Source organism: Triturus cristatus, chromosome 10, assembly GCF_964204655.1.
Source record: "Triturus cristatus chromosome 10, aTriCri1.1, whole genome shotgun sequence".
Classification (NCBI taxonomy): domain Eukaryota; kingdom Metazoa; phylum Chordata; class Amphibia; order Caudata; family Salamandridae; genus Triturus; species Triturus cristatus.
The window spans coordinates 139134539-139157153 of record NC_140593.1 but is presented as its reverse complement, the minus strand read 5'-3'; the positions used below and the strand labels follow the sequence as shown (position 1 = coordinate 139157153).

General features: G+C 43.6%; 1 protein-coding gene across 1 annotated transcript in view; it reads right to left on the bottom strand.

Annotated features, from left to right (window-relative positions):
- Positions 1-22615, bottom strand: part of LOC146789044 (collagen alpha-6(VI) chain-like) — a 788523-nt gene that overhangs the window by 324245 nt on the left and 441663 nt on the right. The window contains exon 8 of the mRNA XM_085631022.1: positions 8435-9010. Within this exon, the coding sequence (XP_085487148.1) occupies positions 8435-9010 (576 nt within the window). The remainder of the gene's footprint in view (positions 1-8434; positions 9011-22615) is intronic.

Sequence of the window (22615 nt, the reverse complement as noted above, 5' to 3'; positions counted from 1 at the left end):
ATTTTCCATATATTTTCTGCAATCTTGACCTAACATATTTTGGGAAAACTAAAGATTGGCAAATGATATTGCCAATTCAAATTTTCTAAATCTAATTTTTCATAGGTAGAACTGGGAGAATCTGATCAATCAAGGCTTTACTTTAATTTCACAATAGCACAATGCGTTCAGGACACCTGTTCCCAAAAAAAACATCTTATATATTAGCCTGAATTGTGTTGGAAGTTTGAACTCTCCATATAATCTTGCAATTGGTCTTAAATTAATGTCTACCTAAATCCTAATAAATAATTCTTAACACCGGGGCATTCAATAGGTCTTCAGTCTTTAAAATAATACTGTTTGAATTTATATCTAAAAAGGATTTTAAACATTGAACACTAAATAAAGCAAAAATAAAAATAATAAATAAAAGTAAGTTATTCAACTGAATGTCTGGGTTAAGTATTGTGCAGACTTATACTCCAGTGCGAGCTTGAAGACTGGTGCCACCTTGCCACATATAAGCCTGATGATGAGATCATGGGAAGTGAGAACATTGTTGTCTCGTTTTCTGACACCATTCATAGAGTCCCACTGCCCTGGAAAAGCTCCTGGCCCTGACAAGTTTACAGTGGACCTTTTCTGATCAAAGACCACCATTTGGGCCCTTTTCATTAATTTGTTAACTAATGCCATTCTGGAGGCCGCTGATTTAACATAAATGTGGCTTAGAGCAGAGATAATTCCTATATTTAAAAAGGGTAATGGGGTGTACACCATCGAACAGCTTACAAAAAATCTGCAAACAACTATTGGACAAACTCAAACGTTGGATGGCCATGCCATGATATTGTCACCTTTCGAAACCGGTTTCAGGGCGAAGATAATCACCATCAACACATCTTTCATTTCACTCTGCTAACTTGGAAATATGTTAAATTAAGCAAGGGTCACCTGTGCATGGCATTAGTAGATCTATGAGCTGTGTCCAATCTAGCGACAAGCTGTGGGGGTGTTTTTGAGTCTATGGGTGTCCTAGCCTGCCCGCTGTTCATTCTGATAAGGCTCTGTGCAAATAACTATGCGCAAGTACGTTGGGGTACACAGGGCGAGTTGACTAGCTGTATAGCCATCCGAAGAGGCATACGGCAAGGCTGCCTACCCTTTTTACATATATTGTACATCAAAGACATACTGCACTACACCAAAGACTGTGTTAATGATTCTCCAGAAAGCAAAATCCAGTTCTTCTTTTCACTGATGATACGTTATTGATATCCAGAACCCCAGTGGGCCTGCAGAACTTACTAAACAAGTTTACTGAATTCTGTGACTCGCAAGGCCTGGAAATTAACACATCCAAGACCAAATATATGATCCTAAATCTGCATAAGTGTTATCGGGGTGCGTTGGAGTTGAAGGGCGCACACAGAAAAAATTAATTACTTTGAATATTTACAAATAAAGGTGTCTAATATTGTTTCATGTAGCCCACAAATACAGAAGAGCATCTGATAGTTCATTATAGAGCTGCTGCAGTCCTCAAAATGCATAGATAATCTCTCTCCAGACCGGTGCCCTATAGTTTAACAGACCAAAGGCACAAGCTGAAGGATTGCATGGAGCGGAATCTAGTGTGGCTAATGTTTGTGCTCTGACGATGAGAGAAAATAACTCTGCTAGATCTTTGTTAAATTATCCCCACCCATCTCCAGAGCACTCCCACTCCACCCTTTTTCTGGATCACACAAAACAGAGTATCTTGCTGTCCTTAGAGCACTTTTTCTAAATGAAACGGTGGTCTACTATAGAACTGGACTCTTACAGGAAAGGTGTATTAGAAACTATTAGAACTTGGATACTGGCCTTACTCCATCTTGGTTGCACAAAGTGAAGTCGTGGCTCCATCAACTAAGCCTGGAATCTCAAAGGAACGATCCATGAACTATCACCGGGTCTAAATGAGTTAAACTCAAACTGATTTATTGGAGCACTGTACTTGAAACGTGTCCCTGAATAAAGAAGTTGGGGGGGAGGGTAAATTTACTGACAGTTTCCTTCAGATTTTATTTGGCATTTTACCAATTAGTAATAACTGTGTTGGCAAGTGCCAACCTGGCACAGCAGGAAATGGCATTTATAATATATGCACTAATGGCCAAAGAATGAGGAACACATTTTATTTTTCTGCCAGGCCTATCAGACAGCTGGGAGAAAATGGATTAGACTGCTTTGCCTTAACCTGGAAATTAGACATTATCAAATTGCTTTACCAGTTCTTAAATCTGACACTAGCATAGTAATTGTGTTCGTTATGAGCAAATTTTTATATTCTATCTGGATTCTGAAAAAAAGCGATCAAATTGTCTTTTTATTGTTCTTCCGCACTATTTTTTATAACTGTTGTAAAATATTTTATGGGGTTAAATCCCAAAATAAACACAATTTGGCCAAGTAAAGATGCAAGTATCTCTATATCAGGTCTCCAACAGGTCAACCGGGATCTACAGGTAGCCTGAAAGCTGCCTTTGAATAACTTGCACATGAAAATTACTTTTCCTCTCTTGTCCTTCTGTCATTTCTCAATAGTCGTCTTCCTCCCCTGCTTCTTGATTTCTCTTCTTCGTTTCTTCTCTTTTGTTCTATCTCTCTTTCTTTCTCTACTCCTTTCTTGTGCTCTTTCTTTCGGCCTGGCCTTGTTTTTGTGTCTAATCTGTATCTTTATTGTAGCTGAATTGTCATACTGCAGGAGGGATGATTGACCATTATTTACCCTTATCTAATCTCTATATTAGTTAGAAGCCCAGGATAGTTTTTAGTTATCAGAAGTAGGTGGATGCCCCTGGTCTAGATGATATGGTCACTGTTCCTGACTTGTGTAGTTACTATATTATTAACCACATTTATATTTGAAATGTTCTAGTTTCGAACTTATGTATAAAGACAGCCACTGTAAAGAAATAACTTTTCAGTTGGGGAGTCAAGCTAAACCATATGCAAATGCAGAGTACCGTTGCACAGTTTGATAACCTTAGCCACAAAAGTATTATCTGATTGAGGTCTCCCCTGTTTGACTAATGGAACTGATGAGTGAACAAGACACATATCAAGCCCAGAAGTAGAGAAAATTAGAGTAATATAGTAGTAGCTTCCAGTGACTTGTCAGATATATAACAACTATATTAAATATGTAAACATGTACTTTGCACTAAGGATGAGGAAGAACTTATATAAGATGCATACTCACGTTCACCCTAAATTGAATTTGGGGTCATATGCTGAAGCACTGTTTGAGATTAAGTACAGTTGATAAATATTTATGTATATATTAATTCTAGTGAATCCAAAATTGTAGTGCTAGGGATATTCATTTAGGTAACTCAGTGACATATGTATTAAAAAGGCTTTTTGCGATTCTCAAATTGAGATTTTTAGCAAATCGCAATTAGAGAATCGCAAAATGCAATGTATGTAGGATTTGCTAAAAATTTAGCGAATCCTACATATTCCTTATTTGCGAATCGCAAATTGAGATTCGCAAATAAGGAATTCCTTCCGATTCATTCCTATGGGCTAGGAGGCCCATAGGAATGAATGGGAAGACATTCTCAATTTGCGATTCGCAATTAGAGAATCGCAAATTGAGAATGCAATTTCAAGTGTGCCAGGGTGTCAAAATGACACCCTGTTGCACCCCTGAAATATGAATGTGTGCACATGTGGCACGCTTAGGGCATGTATGTGCGCCACATGGCACTTTGAAAAATGCAAAAAAATGCATTTTTCAAAGAAATCGCAAATTACCACTAACCTGAAGTTGGTGGTAATTTGCGATTCCTTAAGCCAAAAACGCACAATTTGGGTGCTTCCTACATTGCATTTAAGGAGTCGCAATTTGGGATTCCTTAAATGCATTCGCAAAATAGGAAATCACAAATTTTGCAATTCCTTATTTTGCGAGGGCCTTTTGAGATGATACATCGCAAAAGTCTTTTTCCCATTCGCAAACGGGCCGATTCTGAGAATCGGCCTGTTTGTGAACGGGAGTGGGCTTGATACATATGCCCCTTAGAGTGCATGCTCTGAACTTTATTCATTAATCAAATTTGGTGAACTGGAGGCATTATGTGAAAGTTATATGATGCTTGGATTTAGGATTATCACAGTTACCAGCAGTGCTCTCAGTCCATTAATTCTCACAAATGTGAGATAGTCAGATGCCGGATCACCGCTGTAACATAGACGAAATGTGGTAATATAGTTGGAAGATCAAGACAGTGAAATTAATGTAGCAATTAAACTGCCCTATATAGCACATGCTGATACAGACAGATCCAAAGTTAGGGGTCTATTATAATGGCGGGCGGATCGCCACCGCCAGTATGGTGGTGGTGATCCGCCTGCCATTATTCACCGCCCGCGTTCCATTTCCCCCCCGCCATATTAGGATGGCGGGGGGGACTCCGGCGGACAGAAAGACCATCCACCGGTTTTCCGCCGGTCTAACAGGAGACCAGGCGGAAAAGGGGAATCATATGGTGGGGGTGTCTGCAAGACAACGCCATCCATATCAAGATGCAGGCGGTGAAATGCCTTTCCATGGCAGTGTTGCCGCCATGGAAAGACATGTGGAGTCTGCATAGGGGGGCCCGTTGCTGGCCCCCAGGCTGTCAGGGGGGTGGGGGGTGCACATGGGGGGTACCTATGGTACCCCCCTACATTTGCATGCATAATGTCGCAGGCACCGCGCGGTGCCTGCCACGTTGTGCATGCAACTGCCTTTTTAAGATTGTGGCGGGTGCTGCCAAAAGCACCTCCTGCCACAATTTTAAAAATGTGGGATGCGCCCGCCGGTGTGGCGGGCGCATCCTAATTGGATTTGCGGGACCGCCGCACACATTGCGGGTGGTCCCATTTGCCGAAACGATGGTCCGCCCGCCATTGTAATAGACCCCTTAGATGTGGCCCAAGTGTGCACAGACATAATATCGATTTTTTAATATCGACCTTCATTAATATCGAGTTTTAAATATCGTAGGGACAGAATATCGCCATCAAGAATATCGACGACCAGAATATTGAACTGAAGATAAGAAATATTGATTTTGTTAATATCGAAGTTAGTAATTTCGATAGCAAAAATATCGATGTTAATAATATCAATGTTCATATTAGTGTTATGTATTTTAGTATGTATTTTATGTGTATGTGTTCTACATTTTTTGTTAAGTATTGTACTGTTTTTTTAAATATATGTATACAATTTTTAGACGTTAATGATTGAAGTAAATTATGCATTTTAGTACCTTAGCAGGTTGTTGGTTTATAGGGGAATAGGGTGGGAAGTAATTTAATTATAGTTAAATTAAATAATAATTTTTAAGAATTATTTTTAATTAAATTTTGCGTTTTAGTTCTGTAGCGGGTTGTGGGTTTATAGGGGAATAGGGTGGTAAGTAATTTAATTGTAATTAAGTGATAATTACATTTTATTTATTGTTATTGATATTTAATTTATTGTTAATTATTAGTTAGTAATTATTTTTTATTAATTGATTAATTGATAATTATATTATTTTGTATTAATATATCATTGGATCAGGATGTGAGTTTATAGGGAAATAGTGTGGGAAGTAATTTATTTGTAATTAAGTAAGTATACATTTTTATTCGTGGGTATTGATGATTCATTTCTTGTTAAATAATTATTAATTGGTAATTAATTTTCATTTGTTATTATTTATTGGCATTGATAATTTATTGTTAATTAATTATTAATTGGTAATTATTTTTATTAATTGATAGTTAAATAATTGTGTGAAATTATTAATTTTTATTTATTGTTATTTTTTAATTTATTTATTGTTAATTTTTTAATAAATCATTATTTAATTACAAAAATTATTTAATTTATAAGTGTGTTATTTTTAACCCCTGCGCTATCCAACGCTTTCCCTACTGTTGCACTCACTGGAGTGGGAATAGTAATTTTTACCTCTACGCTAGCCAACACTTTCCCTACTGTTACACTCTCTGGAGTGGGAATAGAAATTTTTACCCTTACGCTATCCAACACTTTCCCTACTGTTGCACTCTTTGGAGTGGGAATAGTAATTTTTACCCCTATGCTATCCAACGCTTTCCCTACTAATGCACTCTTTGGAGAGGGAATAGTAATTTTTACCCCTACGCTATCCAACTATTTTCCTACTGTTGCACTCTCTGGAGTGGGAATAGTAATTTTTACCTCTACGCTATCCAACGCTTTCCCTACTGTTGCACTCATTGGAGTGGGAATACTAATTTTTACCCTTACGCTATCCAACGCTTTTCCTACTGTTGCACTCTCTGGAGTTGCAATAGTAATTTATCCCCTACGCTATTTAACACTTTCCCTACTGTTGCACTCTGTGGAGTAAGTATATATATTATTTTCTAAATGTATATGTTTAATTTATTTTAACATTATGGTGCCGATTCCGATCCGTTAAAAAATATTTCCGTACGACTCGTATCCGTATTTTTTTCCGTACGAATCATACAAGTCACGTCCAACCCGTGAAGTACGATTCGTTTGGGAAAAAGTACATACGGATCGGCCCGATCCGTACGAATCGTAGCGGGAAAAGTTGCACGAGACGTACCCGGACACTTTTCCGTACGATTCGTAAAAAGACAGTCCGAGCATACAAGTATGATCAGGACCGGCTATCCGATTTACGAATCGTACGGAAAGCGGCCCGTACACGGGGAATGACACTACCCGCTACGAAGCAAAGTTTGTACGACTCGTAGCCCGGGAAAAGTTGTTCCTGGGGTATGAGTCGTACAGGCCCCCCCACCCCCCGGATGTACGCACCGTACCCCCACCCCCGTATGTACGCACTGTACCTCCACCCCCCGTATGTACGCACTGTACCCCCACCACCCCCCATATGTACGCACCGTACCCCCACCCCCTGTATGTATGCACCGTACCCCCACCACCCCCCGTATGTACGCACCGTACCCCCACCACCCCCCGTATGTACGCACCATACCCCCACCCCTTGTATGTATGCACCGTACCCCCACCCCCCCATATGGCCACACTGTACCCCCAGCGCGTATGCGCGTAGGGGCGGATCATACTTGCTGGGCCATAAAACGCTGCTTACATACGTACGGACGGCGCATACAGGCTGTTCCGGATCTGATTCGTAGGGTTTTTTTTACCCGTACGGTCTTTTGTACGATTCGAACGGAAATAGGCTTTCTGTACGAATCGTACTTCCTAGGTTGTACAGACAGTTTACCGGGTACGAGTCGTACGGAGAAAACGCTCCGTACGACGATTCGTAGGGCCTTTTTACCGGATCGGAATCGGCACCTTTATGTATTAGTTATTATTTTTAAACATGTTTTAATGTTTTTTAACTGTGTTTCTTTTAATTATATGTATTATTTACTTTATTTTACATTATTTTTTTAACATTTCTAAACAAGGATATTTTTTACAACTATATTTTTGACATCGATATTTTTTTTCTCAATATTTTTGTACTTACCATGATGTAGATAGGATGTCGATATTCTTGACTTCCAAATTTTTGCGTCAATATTTGGGTACCTCGATATTCAGTTTGTCGATATTTTGTCAGGGAACCAGCCCAAGAACGTCCGTTTTAATTGTTGCAAACTCACAGACAGGGCACCCATGGCGTTATATCTCTAACCACATTTGACTGCATCACTGATCAGTAGGTATTGCCACAGTCTTCAGAATTTACTTGAAAACCTGCAGGTCTCTATTTGAAAATTGTGCAATCCTTGAACTGAAGGAACTGCTTTTCTAGCATTTTTAGACGGAGAATCCACCATCATTTGCTCTTTACTTTTTCATTTAACTCCACAGCTTATTCTGCTTGTCAATAAGGAAACAGATATGTTCTCCAAAAGGCACGGATCTATGCTTTTTTCCTGTTTAAATGAATGGATACCTATCTATTAGCAGATCCTACATCTGCCATCGAATGCAAGAGTTCTGCATTCTGAGTGTACCTGGCAGTGCTCAAACCCTCAGTAGTCAACAGAAACTAAATACTTCTTTTTCAAGATGACCCAGGGCATAAAGAGCATCTTCTACATCTTTACTAACAGGATGTTATTCAAAACTTTAAACTCACCTTTCCTGCAGTTCATTCTAAACCCTCCTTCACGCGGCAGATCCTACATCACAGGCATGTTTTTACAAAAGTGGATGCTCCTCGACGCACCACAACTAATTTGTGAATTGCGGTGTTTGCAAATTCAGTTCATCCTGGAAAATTTGTGCTTTTAGTAAACAAATAAATTAGAGAACCGTACATTCTGGGATACCATAGCAAATTGTACATTATCAATAAGCCTTCTCATTACAAAATACTTTTAAAAAAACAGCAAAAAAAAGCAAATTGTAGCATAAAAGCCATACCAGATACTGACGAGTTGCATAAACCTTCCGATACATTGATGTAAATTTCTTTGAGTCCATCAAAGGTGCCCACGAAGAACATTTTCTCTGCTATCCCTGCCATCCCCATCAGTTCTTCTGTGTTCGCCTGGTCAATTCCGATGGCATATATAATGATTCCGCTGTCCCGCAGGCGCTTGGCTGTGCCGTTGAGCAGATCCTTATCATGGGACTCTCCATCAGTGAGGACAATTAGGATCTGAGGGACACCACTGGCTCTACGGCTGCCAAACCTCTCTGAGAAGAGCATCTCAGAGTGGCGCAGAGCATTGGCTGTGTATGTGTTGCCTCCGATGTGCGGATCATTTTGCAGGACTTCAACAACTTTGGACTTGGTGTCATAAGTGTTCAGGTAAAAGATGGTCTTAGGACCATCTGAATACTTCATTGCCCCAAATTGAACCTTGTTGCTGCCAACGTCAGATTTGTTCACCAGGGATATCATGAATTCCTTCATGGTGGTATATTCATTGTCGTCAATGCTGCCAGAAGAGTCTATTACAAACACAATGTCCGCACGCTCTATTCTTTTGCATTCTGTAAAAAAGACAAGACATAAAGATCAGTAAAGAAGTACAACATATCATGTTAGACATTTTCAATGGGTAGTTCGTTGTGGACCATTTTCCTTGTTACAAAAGCTGAAATGATTGGACGGCATACTCGTGCTTATTTGGTCTATGCACTTATTTTTGGTAGGTTATGAATTTTGATTTTTTGGAGTGTTTTGCAGTCTACACTTGTTTCTGCTGAGTCTGAGGAACAGAAGTAGCTGGTGGAAATCATCAATTTACAAAACATGTATTGATGTCACAAAATAGCGCAATGTCATGCAGTTGCAGTCACCTAACCATTGAAAGGCGTTTTTTTCATTGCTCTCCATTCACCCATCTGTATATCTAACACCTCCTCATTCACATGGAGCAGGTGAAGGTGGAGACGTGTTCTTACCACTTAGCCCTTCTACTCCAAATCTGTTTCAATAAGAAACAGTTGGATGTACACAGATTAGTAAGGGAAACGATTACCTTTTTGTGGGTTTACTGGCTGAAAAATCAGGACCTTCCACCAGGCGTTAATCTGCTTATGCAGGTGTTCACTTATTGCACAATTGTCATCTCTTTATTGAATATACCATAGCCGTATAGCCTGCTGCTGAGGGCTATAATGATTGTTATAGGCCCTGCCCCCAAATCATAGGCCTGGGCTGCAGGTGAGCGCCTATACGGGAAAGGGTTCATTGTATAGGTGAACACAGAAAGTCTATGTTGGCATTAGAAAAGTCCACCCACAAAGGGTAGAATGTTCTGAATTAAACAAAATGAGAAACATAAAAATAATGATTGAAATGTTGAAGTAAAAGGTGAGTAATGAGCTTAGCTTTACTGTTAGATAAATGCTACTCCAGAAGGAAAGAAGGAGCATCACGTAAGTTGTTGGGGAATATCCAGTCACTGGTTTCAGTTTTGGTTGAAATTATCTCTTTGTTGGCTTTCAATGCACACTATGTGTATTTGTGTATGTAATTGATTCTGATGCAGATGCTAAAATTCTCATTTATTGCATACACTGTATTAGGATTCCAAACCTGAAGGGTCAGTTTCTTGGAAATCATTAAAGTGAAGAACCTAGCAGCATCTTCATTGGTACTGTTGGGAGTACTGGGATAAAACCTAACAGTAGGTGCCTGGTCTTTTGACACAGGGAGTTATGTCATCTATTGTGCACGCTGCCATAACAAATATAAGCTGAATTTATTCTAAATCGCCTTCTTGCATGAAACTATGTCTATGCAGTTGCTCAAGTGGTAAAAACTAGCCATCTCCCAAAGTGTGTGCTCCTAGTCCCATGTGGGGGATTCCAATTAGATGAAGTTCGATTTCATTTCTAAAGTCATCCTTGGGAAGAAATACTTGGGTAGCTAACACATGCCAACATGGAGTAACAGGGTAAATACAATTGAGTACTGACTGTGAGAGCTTCCTGCACCCATACCTGAATTCTTGCTTACATATACAATATTGTCTTTGGGAGGGGAGGCTGTCAGGAAAGTAGAGACATGGCATGGGGTCAAAAGGTGAAGAGACAAAATGGATGTCCCGATCCTAACTCTAATCAATATCCACCGGTCGGTGTCTGCTGTCACATGTGTATTCCCAAGGAATATGCTGCTGCGGTAAACCAGCTCCTACCATTGACCCTAAGTAGGAGCCACTAGAGGCCTGTGAAGCTTGTACCTTTCTACCACTCCTATCTGGTGATGTCTCCTCCACCACCAAAGCTAACTTCCATAGAAGCATGATGAACATCATGGACTGGATGGAGGGCAACGGTTTCAAACTCAACACCGACAAGACGGAAGTCCTCATCTTTGGGAACAACACCTGGCCATGGAACGACGCATGGTGGCCTTCAGAACTTGGCCCACCCACCCCCCTCCCTGACAGACCATACCCACAATCTCAGCATAAACCTAGATAGCAAGCTATCCATGAACAAACAAGTCAATTCCCTTCGCACACCCTTTGCATGCTCCGTAAGATTTTCAAGTGACTCTCAGCCAACACCAGAAGAACCGTCACGCTGTCCCTCACCACCAGCATACTGGACTAATAAAACACACTCTATGTAGGAATCACTGCATGCCTCATGAAGAGACTCCAGACTCTACAAAACTCAGCAGCAAGACTCATCCTCGACCTCCCCAGAATGACCCACATCACTCCCCATCTCCTACCCTCCCTTCCCCCTGACCGTGGTTCTCTTCTTTCTCCTACCCCAATTCCCTGCCTTATTTAGGCATCCTCTCAGCCATTCAGATTTACTTTTCCTGATGATGATCCCATAACCGCTGTTGGGGATCGAAAAGTCATCGACCAATACATCTTACTTCAACTTGTACTTATGACTGTTGTGGAGTACAAGATGTTCTTTCTATTGTGACTGTAATCTTGATATCACTTAAAAGTCACTTTACAGCTATATGCCTGAGGTCAGGAAATCTTTTGATTTCAAGAACCCTGTCACTTTCTGCTCACTTTATGTTGTTTTATGTTGTCTAATGTTTATTGAATATGTAAATAAATACAACACGTTCCATTTGGACAATAATACACCCAACGGTGATTGCAGTTTTGTGGTTATGGTTCTATATATTCCATGGTTAGAGGAGAGAGCACAAGCGCTTTAGCACTGTAAAGTGTGCAGAGTCCTAATGCCAGCAAAAACGAGATCAGAAAAAATGGGTGAGGAAGGCAATAAGTTGGGGGAATGACCACCCTAAGGCTAACAAGCCCAACAGTTTCAAAATATAAATTTCATATTCTACGGGTTATCTTCATTTCTTCAGTGGTGTCTTGGTGCACTTTTGCACCAAAAGCAACTACTTATCAAAGTAACTCAACACAGCTGTTGGAATAAACTATATTTTAAACATTTCAAAATAATAGCTTTTCTTGCTATATTGTACATTTAATTCTGATGTTTGATTGTTATAAACTTCATGTACACAGTTGAGAGACTTACTGCAAAAATATTGGGCCTTTAAACTGTAAAGCAGTCCAATCTATTTACCACTTTGTCTCTGCCAGATATGTCTGCCAGACAAAGTAATGACCAGGAAGGGGCCAGAAGCAAAGCTATATAAAGCTCACATCCAAAATAAACAACAATTGGCAAAGCCAATAGTTCCACATTGGCTGACAGCCTTTTTAGTTCATCAAGGTTTTTTTTTATTTATTTCTTTCTTTATTTTTTATTAAGTTTTGGTTGCAAGTAAACATAACGGGTTGTAGCTTAACCATACGACTTAGCAGAGTGCCAGCTTTTTCAAACAAAATAGGTAGCATGGTTGGGACCATTTGTCAGAGATTCTTCAAGTGATTACATAACCAGTAAAACAATGACATTCCCTACGGCTCCTAGCACCACACATGGAAAATTCGCTCATGTTCATTTTCCCAGTCCAGCACATGGCCCAGTCATCCCCTCTTGCTGCCCCTATGTCCCATTTAATGATCATTCTCTGTCGCCTGTGAGTGTGCGGGGTTCTTGATTCCGGTCTCATCTGCATCTGACTGTTCTAGAAGGTGCAGTCTCAAAGGATCCCATATGTCCCTTGGACAAGATGTGGGCTGCATCAGCTCAGCATATGTATTCAATTGTTCTTGACAGAATATGAGGTCATTTAACCATTCTTTAAATGTGGGTGCTCTCCCCCACCTGCAGGTGACGCTGCGCTTGGCCAACAGGAGCGCTATGGAAACGTATCTCCTGGATGGGGCATCTAGGTCCTTTGTGCATCCCAGCAGTGTGACAAGTGGCGTGTCGGGTATGTGCAATCCCGTCAGCTGATCAAGTGCCTCTAGCACCTCGGCCCAGTATCTCCGGACATGGGTGCAATCGCAGGCCAGGTGTAGAAAGTTGGCACCCACTCCCACGTCTATCTCACTTATCAGTGTCTCTTAAGTGAAAGCACAGAAGTTTTGTAGGCCTGTAATACAGGCGATGTAGATATTTATAGTGGATAATCTACAGCCTTCTGCTGGTTGATTCTTTTCCAGTCTGTTGACAGCAGAACATCCACTGGTCGTCACTTAAGGGAAGCCCAATTCTTCCTCCCAGCGCCCTTGCGCTGTAGGAGTTTCGTGTGGACTGTCTGTTTGGGTGGTGTGATATAACTTGGAAACGACATGTGTGGGGGTGGGCTTCTAGAGCAGGGCGTGTAGAGGGGCCATGATGGGTGGTTCATTTGGAAATTCTGGGGTGAGGGCTTTAATGTCTTACCGAATTCTGACATACATGAAGAGTTCCATGGAGGTTGGTGAAATGTCCCCGAAGAAATCCTCCCGGGTGCGAAACCTCCCATTGTTATAGAAGTCCCCCCAGGTCAGTGCTGCAAATTTAAGAAGCATCTGTCGACAGCCCTCCTCATGTGTGATGGGGAGATCCATTCTCCCTTGGAGAGGCAGCAGAGGGGAGTACATTTTATTAAGTGTGTGGCAGTTGGCTATATCATGCCAAGCTCTGTTTGTGCAGTCAACTGTGGTCGGATCCTTACATTTATGGGCGACCAGCGAGCTCAAATAGGCCGAATAGGGGACTGGCATCATGTGCCCATTCTCGACTGCCAGGTGGGGCATGTACGGCGGTGGGTTCATCCAATATGCAGCATAGTGAGCTTGGGCACAGCAGAAATAAAGTTTCATATCTGGAATTTCAAACCCTCCGGCTATAAATCATTGAGTCATTGTTTCCCATTTTAATCTAGATTGTTTCCCCTCCGAGGTGAGTTGGAATGAGCTAAGATTTAAGAGTTTTAAAGAAGTGTTTACCGGGGGCGTATGGGATGTGGATGAAGAGATACAATAACTTGGGGAGAATTACAATTTTTATCAGTGATGCTCTCCCTGCCAGCGATAAAGGCATAGCGATCCATGTGGTGATCTTATCTGTTACCGCGTCCAGCACCCGCCCATAGTTCGCTCTCATTGATTCTTCTCTATCTCTTGTCACCACAATACCCAGGTATGTGACTGCGCTGTCGCCCCAGGCCAAGGGATAGTCTGGGTCGAACTTTTGGCTGTGTCAGTGAGGGGAAAGATTTGAAATTTTCTCCAATTTATGTTGATTCCTGAATACATACTGAATTGTATGAATTCACGTAATATCGGATTGAGGTTTTCCTCAGGGTCCCGAAGGTACAGGGTGTGATCGTCAGCATATAATGAGATAAAAATGTGTCACTTGGGATAAATGATAGCATGTTCTCGATGATGTTGACACAGTTTGACTGCCAACGGTTCTATCGCGAGCGCGAAGCGGAGGAGTGACAGAGGGCACCCCTGCCTTGTTCCCCTAGCAATGCTGAAAAGAAAAGAGAAAATACCATTGATTAGCATTTTAGCCTGCAGTTTGGTGTAGAGTGGCTGTATCCAGGCCAAAAAGAGGATAGGGAATCCCATCCATCTAAGAACACAAGCTAAGTAGTCCCATTCTAAAGAGTCGAAGGCTTTAGTGGTGTCTAAAAAGACCGCCACCGCATTCTCCTACGGATCAATGTCCTGTATGACAGCAAACAGGGTCCGAAGGTTGTGCGACGTTGCTCTGCGAGGCAAAAAGCCTGATTGATCTGGCAGTACCTGGGTACTCATTAGAGGGCTTATACGATTCACCACTATTGTTGCTAGGATTTTAGCATCGCAGTTAATGAGGGATAGCGGTCTGTATGAATCGCAGCGATCTCCTGCTTTCCCGGGTTTGAGGAGGGATATGATGTGTGCCTCGCACATTGTTTGGGGAAGGACACCTGTTTGCCTTGCTTTTCCGTAAACATGTCTAAGAATTGGGATGACAGTGGTGCTAAATGCTTTGTAAAATTCAGCTGTGAGCCCGTCAGGGCCTGGGGCCCATCCAGACCGTAATTGCATGATCGCGGCTTGAATGTCGTCACCTTCAAAGTCAGCCAGGAGAAACTCCCTTTGGGCATCCCCCAGCCACCCCAGTGCTGTGTCTTTGAAATACGGTACAAATTCTGCCGACTGCATCCTGTGTGATGTGTATAGTGTACTGTAAAATTTATGAAATGTGGCCAATATGTCCAGGGTGTTTCTGTGTAGCTGTCCATCACCATCAGCTATCTCAAGGATAGTAGTCGAGAACCCAGGTGACCGGGGCCAAGTCTGTTAGCACCTCCCCTGGTCTATCTCCCTCCCTGTATTGCCGGGCTTGGTGATATTTTCCCCCGAATTTACATTCCCTGTCTGCTGTCTCCTGGTATTCCGTCATCACTTCTCTGATTCGTTTTTGTACCTCTGTGGTGGGTGCTGATTGCATTTGGGCTTCTAGATGTTTTAATTCTTTTTCCAATTTCTGAAGTGTGTTTTGTATATTTTTCAATATCCCACCCCCTTTTGCAATGCATGTCCCGCGAATGATTACATTGAATGCCTTCCACACTGTGGAATATTGTAACACTGAATTTATGTTGCGTGGGAAGTACTCTTCTATCTCCTGTTCCAATTTGGACCGGAAGATAGTATCTAATAGGGTGTGCGTAGGTAGCCGCGAAGACCGATATGGCAATTCCACGCATGGTGGGGTAAGAGTCAGCAGTACAGGCGAGTGCTCAGAATAGGTGGGGGTAAGTGCACTTATTTGGTTAGCCATGGTTTCAGACCTCTGGACAGCAACCACACATCAATGCGTGACCATGATGAGTGCGATGTGGAGTGGCAGGTGCCCTCTCTTTTAGTCGGGTGTGAATTCCTCCAGGCATTTATCAATCTGTGTTCCATAGTGATGTTTTTTAGATGGCATTGGGCGTTTGAGTAGTGGTGTGATTGTGGGATCTAATGTAATATTGAAATTGCCGCCCCACACTACATGGGTGGAGCCAATATCCAGAATTTTAGCCCATAGGATATGAAAAAATTCAGGCTTGTCAATGTTGAGTCTGTAACAGAAGACAAATGTTATGGATTGGGATGCCACGCTCCCCCACATGATGCTGTGGGTCAGTTTGTGAGCCCATCACTATGTAAGGAAGACTATGTTTGATTAGTAATGTTGTTCCTAGTGCTTATGTTGAATATGAGGAGAAGTAACTGTGTGTTGCCATTCGGGCCACGCATGATGTAGTTAGAGCCGAGGGGCCAAAATATGTTTCCTGTAGCATAGCGCATTGTATGTTATGTATATTTAAGTACGCTAGGATATGCCTGTGCTTGCGGGGGTTTCCTAGGCCGCGCATGTTCCATGTTAGGATATTATAGCTATGGGATCCAGGATGGTTCATTTCGAGTGCATGTGTTTAATCTCATGTTAGGTGCGGAGGTTATGTTCTGTGTCAGAGTTATGCTGGTCTGGTCAACTGTGATCATGTTGTCATCTCGTGTCGTAAGTTTTCCCTCCCTCCCACCTCCCACAACAGCAGCGCAATCCTGCTGTGATACATGTTCCCCCCCTCCCTCCCTGCCAAGCCCATACCTGCGTCCCCAATTTGGGAGCATGAAGTAACTCCTTCGTCAACAAAGGTCCAGTTCATATTAGGGATTTCCTTCTGGGTAGAGTCCAGAGGGCGACACAGTGCTCCCTCATATGCACGAGGGAGCTCAGAAAAGGTTATGATGACCTGCATGCCCGAATGGAACAGATGAACTTCTGGGAGAAGATCCATGCAGTGGTTCCAGTTTTCATCACCATGCTTATCTTCGGTTCATCTTCTTCTTTGTGGGCTTAGAGTGTCTACACGCCCATCAGCATTTGTCTGAGTCTGTATCCATGGGTGTCCGGTGAGCGTATCGTAATATTTTCTTAATTCAATGTCCGATAGAGCTGCAGTAGACCTGGTTGGGCTAGAGGAAGAGTCATGTCTGGAAGGCTTTAATGAGTGTGGATTTAAGGAAATCGCTAACGTGTTGGAAGTTTGTGAAAAAATGCTGTTTGCCTTGGTATGTGATTCTTAGACGCGCCGGAAACAACATGTCATAGGTGATGTCCGCCTGCTGGAGTTTCTTCAGCACCGGGAGAAATTTTTTATGAGCTTCCTGAAACGCCATGGTGAAGTCCGGGTAGATGGTTATATCCATGCCTTCTAACGATAACGGCTGTTTCTCTCTCGCTAGACGTAGCGCCACATTCCGGTCTCGGTAATTTAATATCCTAGCGATTATCGGCCTTGAAAGAGCTCCTGGCGGGGGTGGTTTGGTCAGCGATTGGTGCGCTCTTTCCACTATTAGCATTGCGGAAAACGTTTCTCTACCGAACAGTGTTGTGAGTAGGCGCTCGACATATTCCTCCATTTTGCCCGTGTTCATAGACTCTGGCACACCAAGAATTCTAAGGTTGTTTCGGCGTGAACCGAATTCCAAATCTTCGGTTTTTGCTGCTATCACTTTCACATGTTTAGTAGTTGCTCCTTACGTCCAGTGGAGGTATCTTCCAGGTCTGAGATACGCTGTTCAGATTCCTTAAGGCGCTCGTCATGCTGATCTAGCTTGTGTGTGATATTGTCCATTTGTGTGCACATGGTGTCCATTTTGGCCTCTATAGAGGTTAGGCTGAATTTCATGATGAAGAGGAGTTATTTCAGGTCCTCTGTCGAGGTGTGTGCGCCTGCGATCGTTGCGTCTGTCTTGTCGCCTTCCGAGTCTGCTTGTGTTCTGGTGGACTCACAAGCTTTGAATGGCAGTTTAGTTTGTTTCCCGTCAGCCTTTCCAATGCTGTCTGCTTTATGTTGAGTTGTCCAGCTGTCTATTCTGGATCTTGCTGGGAGGGCTGGGTGCTGGAAGTTCGAATGTGTATCTGTCTTATTTTTAGTTCTTTAGCACGGATGTCTCTGCACAACATTCAAGGTTCTGATTTCGCCTAGCACCCTGCCCTCTGTTTTATTATTGGCGGTCAAGCTGCTGCTGTTTGGTTAGGGAGTATATGTTACAGTTTTGTGAGCTTGTGTTGGCCTTTTGGCACTATGTAGGGGAGGTGATAGTTTCCTGCCCTATCCGCAATTGCCACAGAGCAGATCTGCCAGGTCATGTTCTGGCTCTCGCGCAGCTTTTATATCTCTCCTTACCTGGCCTGCAAGGAACTCACAGACAGGCCTACTTGTGCTGGCTGTAGGCTGTTGAGGCTCTTATCCTGGGGCAGTAGCTTCCCCGCAGCACACGCTCACGTTACGATTTGTCCTGGGCTTCTTAGAGTAGAGACGGCGCTTTGCGGCCTCAAATCGGGGTAATAGTGCGTTACTGTTTGTGCAATAGTAGAGCGTGCACTGGCTGGCTATTCGCCCTCGAGACCTCATGGAGTTTGCTGCCAGTTGGATGGGCCTCTCATGCACCGCTTTAGCTTGTAGCGAATTCTCTGGGTCGGCCGCGGTGTTTCTCGCCCTGGGCTCGATGTGTCTGCCTTTCTCGCGACACACTTGCTCTATAGCTTAATGTTAATTTCTCCGCAGGCGGAGACCACGGGCCTCGATCAAGAGCCAGGATCAGCGGGGAGGACACTCTCACATGCCCCACAGCCCGTAGCCCACAACTCAGTCCGGGCGGCAGCGAAGAGCTCTCGATTTTGCACCCTGGAGTCCTTAATCGCCACTGTTATCTGCTGGTTATAGGGGGGGGGGGGGGGGGGGGCAGCGATCTTGCCCGTGCCTCACGAGTTGGTCCGTTCCCTCTGTTATGGCTCCCTCTTACCGCAAGGGTGTTTCTGCTCGTGTGGTTCTTAACGGCGCAGGTAGCGGGCAGGGGTTGGGGCCTGCAGTGCCATCTGTAGCTCAGCTGCGCTGTGGGCGCCGGCTGGACGTCCCAGGCCAACTGCCCTGTTCCCGGCCCGGTCGCCTGCGGGTGGCCCTTAGCGTCTCGCCTCGGTGCTCACGAACGCTGCTTTCTTTTGCTGATTGTGGAGCGGGGGGGTCAGCTCCGCCCGTGCTGGCCCGTCATCTCGTATTGGCTCTCTCACTCCGCATATGTCCCTTTTCGGTGGCAGCGGCTGATAGATGGTGTGTGCGTCCGCCATCTTTAGAATCATCCGGGGCTGAGCGTATACGGGTTTTCTGCGCTGGGTAGACCCTTTCTGCGGGTTACACTGGTGTTAGGTAGTGCCAGCAGGCTTCAGTTATATCCTCTGGCCTCCGACATATGGGCAGGATATTGTTGTCTATGCTTCCTGAGCTGCAGGAGCCTCACGCAAGTGTGACCATCTTGCTTGTGCACCTTCTAGCGCCCCCGCTTCATCAAGGTTTTTGTAAAACATTATTGTTGGGGGAGCTGCAAAATAATTTTTTATCTTAAAAAGCACACATTGCTATTGTACTCCCCAACACTTAGGGAACTACTTAGTGTATAGATGTGCTCCTCATGAAAGAGCAGGATGCCATCACACATAGTGAAGTTAGGCAATGGCTGAATTGGGATAATCAATTGCCCCATGCTGGATGGTGTAGTGGGCGGAGGAAAAGTGCGAATGTTTGTTAAGATGGGAATGTATAAGCAATTGGGTTATTCCCACTCAGACAACAACCACAATCCTTGTCCGGGTGAACCACAAAAGTCACGAAATTGACCTGTATTTAACTCACTGGTAGCTTGGCACAAGAGCAATCAGGTTTAACTTAGAGGCACTGTGTAACGCATTTATGCTGTTGACAAACAGTAACAAAGTGGAAACACAATATAATAACAATCCCAAACCAATTTAGAAAACTTGAGAACGTTTAAATTTAAAAAAATGGTACCAGAATGAATAAAATCCAATGAGTAGAACCAGGTAAGTATAGAGCCTAAAAACACAAAGCGCCACTCGCGGTCATCTAGTCGTGATAGACTGGGGGTTAATCACAAGTTCAGGTCGACCGTGATGGAACCCGGGCCACATACAGGGAGCAGGGTAGTTTCGCAGATACAATTACCTTCTCAAAGTCCGTTGTGAAGAAGACTGTTTGCGGCGGAGAAGGCTGCAAGGAGCAGAAAGCGTCACAGATGGTCCACACTGTAGTGTGAAGAGCAGGCCTGGCATTGAGATGGTTGTTGCTGTAGTACCAAGATCCGTTCTTGTGTCATGGATGGTAGTGGCTTGAGCTTAGAATTGATGGTCACTATGGGCTGTCATTGCTGTAGCTCAAAGTACAGATCTTGCGCTGCCGGTTGCCTATGGCGGTTACCGTAGTGTGAAGAGTCAGGTTCACCAGAGGTTGTCAATGGCAGCCGTTGCAAATAGTAAAGTCTCACCGCGTCTGGGCCCATGCGCGGTCGAGAACAGCCTAACACTTAAATATTTCTTCTTTTCTTCACAGGAGGAGCTTCACTGATACCAACCAAGGATGCAGGACCTGGAGAGGCAACTCTTGGGAATCAGGAACTTACTCCAAAAGAGGCCAGCAGGGCTCAGGCAGGTCCAGTTGCAGGACCAGTTGAAACAGGTCAGCTTGACAGTTGCAACAGGGCCTCTGGAGATTGTTGTGTCTCGGTAGGTCAGAAAATGAGATCACCTAAATGACCCTTAAAGTCACTCAGGTTGCAAGTGCCAAATGATTAGGACAAGAAGTTGAAATGTTCAGAATTGTGAACTGAAAATTCAACTTTACCATTAAAGAGGTTTTTAAGTTACAATGCAATTCATTTGTGTCCAAATTTGGCATCTGTTTCTGTTCCAAATCAAACGTTAGCACGTATTGAATGTAATAAGGTAATCCAATGTTATCAAATAGGAGAGATAGGCCTTACAGTAGTGAAAAACAAATGTAAACGTTTCTCACTACCGGGACATGTAAAACTTGACCTCACATGTCCCTGCTCTATGAGCCATTATGGCCTACCTCAGGGATGAATAATATATGCATTAAAAAGGAAGGTTTAGGTTTGTCAAAGGGTTTATTTTGCCAGGTTCAAATTGCAGTTTAAAACTGTACTACAGGAAGCAGTGGTAGGCTAGAGGCAGGTTTTAAAAGGCCACTTTAGTGGGTAGCACAATGAGTGCTGCACTTAATGTCCAGGTCCTGGGCATAGGTAGCACCACTTTACTAGGGACTGACAAGTAAATTGAATGTACCAATCAGGTACAAGCCAATTGTACCATGTTTCAGGGAGAGAGCACACACGCTTAAGTGCTGAAGGGCAGTGGGAATTTCACAGAGTTCTAAAAGCCAATAAAAACGAGTTCAGGGAAGGGAGGGAGTGAAGGCAAAACGTTTGGGGTGACCCTACAAAGAGAGCAAAGTCCAAGAGAATGTCCCTTGCATAATATACAATTGTGTTACCTGCTCTTCATGCCCAAACTTCATATCTGTGATTCTGTTTTATATGTTTTTAGTCATGTTACACATTGATCCTGTGGCGTGCACTGATCTAGATCCAAACTGATGACAATGCATGGTTCAGGATCTAGTTCTGAACTGGGAGAGGTGCATCAAGTGCACCCTCATAGTGAAGGGGGTCTACCATCCCTATAACAGGTTTCATGGTAGAGCACGGTGGTAGCAGCATGCCATGTTAGTGCATTATAATGACAGGCTTTTTACATGTGAAATATGATTGCTTACCTGCTACCCCATTCCTCTAAAGTTCAACTGAACCCGTAATCCTAAACGCAACACCCTGTGAGTTGTGCTTGTGTATATATATTTGAAGCAGTATGTGCCATGCAGGAGTGTTGCAGGCCTGCGGATTCAATTTTGGTAGCCACAGCCTTGATCAGAGTACAAGATGGAGGAGCAGTTGCATTTTTCCAGACAGCATGTGTGTATTGCTGGCATTTACTAGATAGGATGGGGAGCACCAAACACTATGATGAGGAAAGAGGAGACAGGCTTTCCTTACAATTGCCGTCCCGATCCATGGGACTGGAAATGACTGATTACTGCTGCCATTTGGTGGATGGCAGCGGGTTCATGGTGAGGCCAGCAGTATCTGTTGATAGGGAAGAAGGTCCTTTGAAGGGGCCCAGATTCTTGTCTCTCTTCCTGATCGCGATGAGGAGGGGTCCTAAAATGCAGGGTGCAACCTGCTCTCACCTCTTTGTACTTCTGTGGGGGGCACACCACCTGGAGACTGTCCAGCTGGGCAGAGCATTCTTGCAGAAAGAGGCCAGGCCTCCTGAAAAGGGATCCCTCCCCTAACCGGTTCCAATGAGCAGACCTGCAATACACGTCTTCCGCCTGGGAAAACAGAATAGAGATGGACACTCAGGACTCGTTGTTGATCGTTGTGGTCTCCTTTACTGTGGAAAGGATATTCTGCAGAGTACTCAAGGATTGCAAAGCAGCTAAGGTTGGTTACACACTGACAGCCAACTCCAAAGAGGCAAGGGAACACAGCCTGGAGTCTGACCTGAAGGAGAAATCACTGATTCTTCTGGGTGCCAAGATATCCTGCCTGTGGGCAATGGGAAGGAAGCATTAACCCTGCAGGAGGGGCGGATTGTGAAAGGAGTGCTATAATTGACCTTGGCGTAGGGTTCATCCGACAGAGCTTCATGACGCAAGAGGACACGAAGGAATTGCAAGAATGCCAGGTGAGACAGTTTGATCATTGCGACATATTCCTGGTGGTGGTGCAAGACCCCTGGTGTGGTGTGTCCATGTGGTGGGCTCTATTGAAGCTGGGTTATGCTCCCATTGATGGTCGTTGTGCCCCATAAGTGGACTGTGTG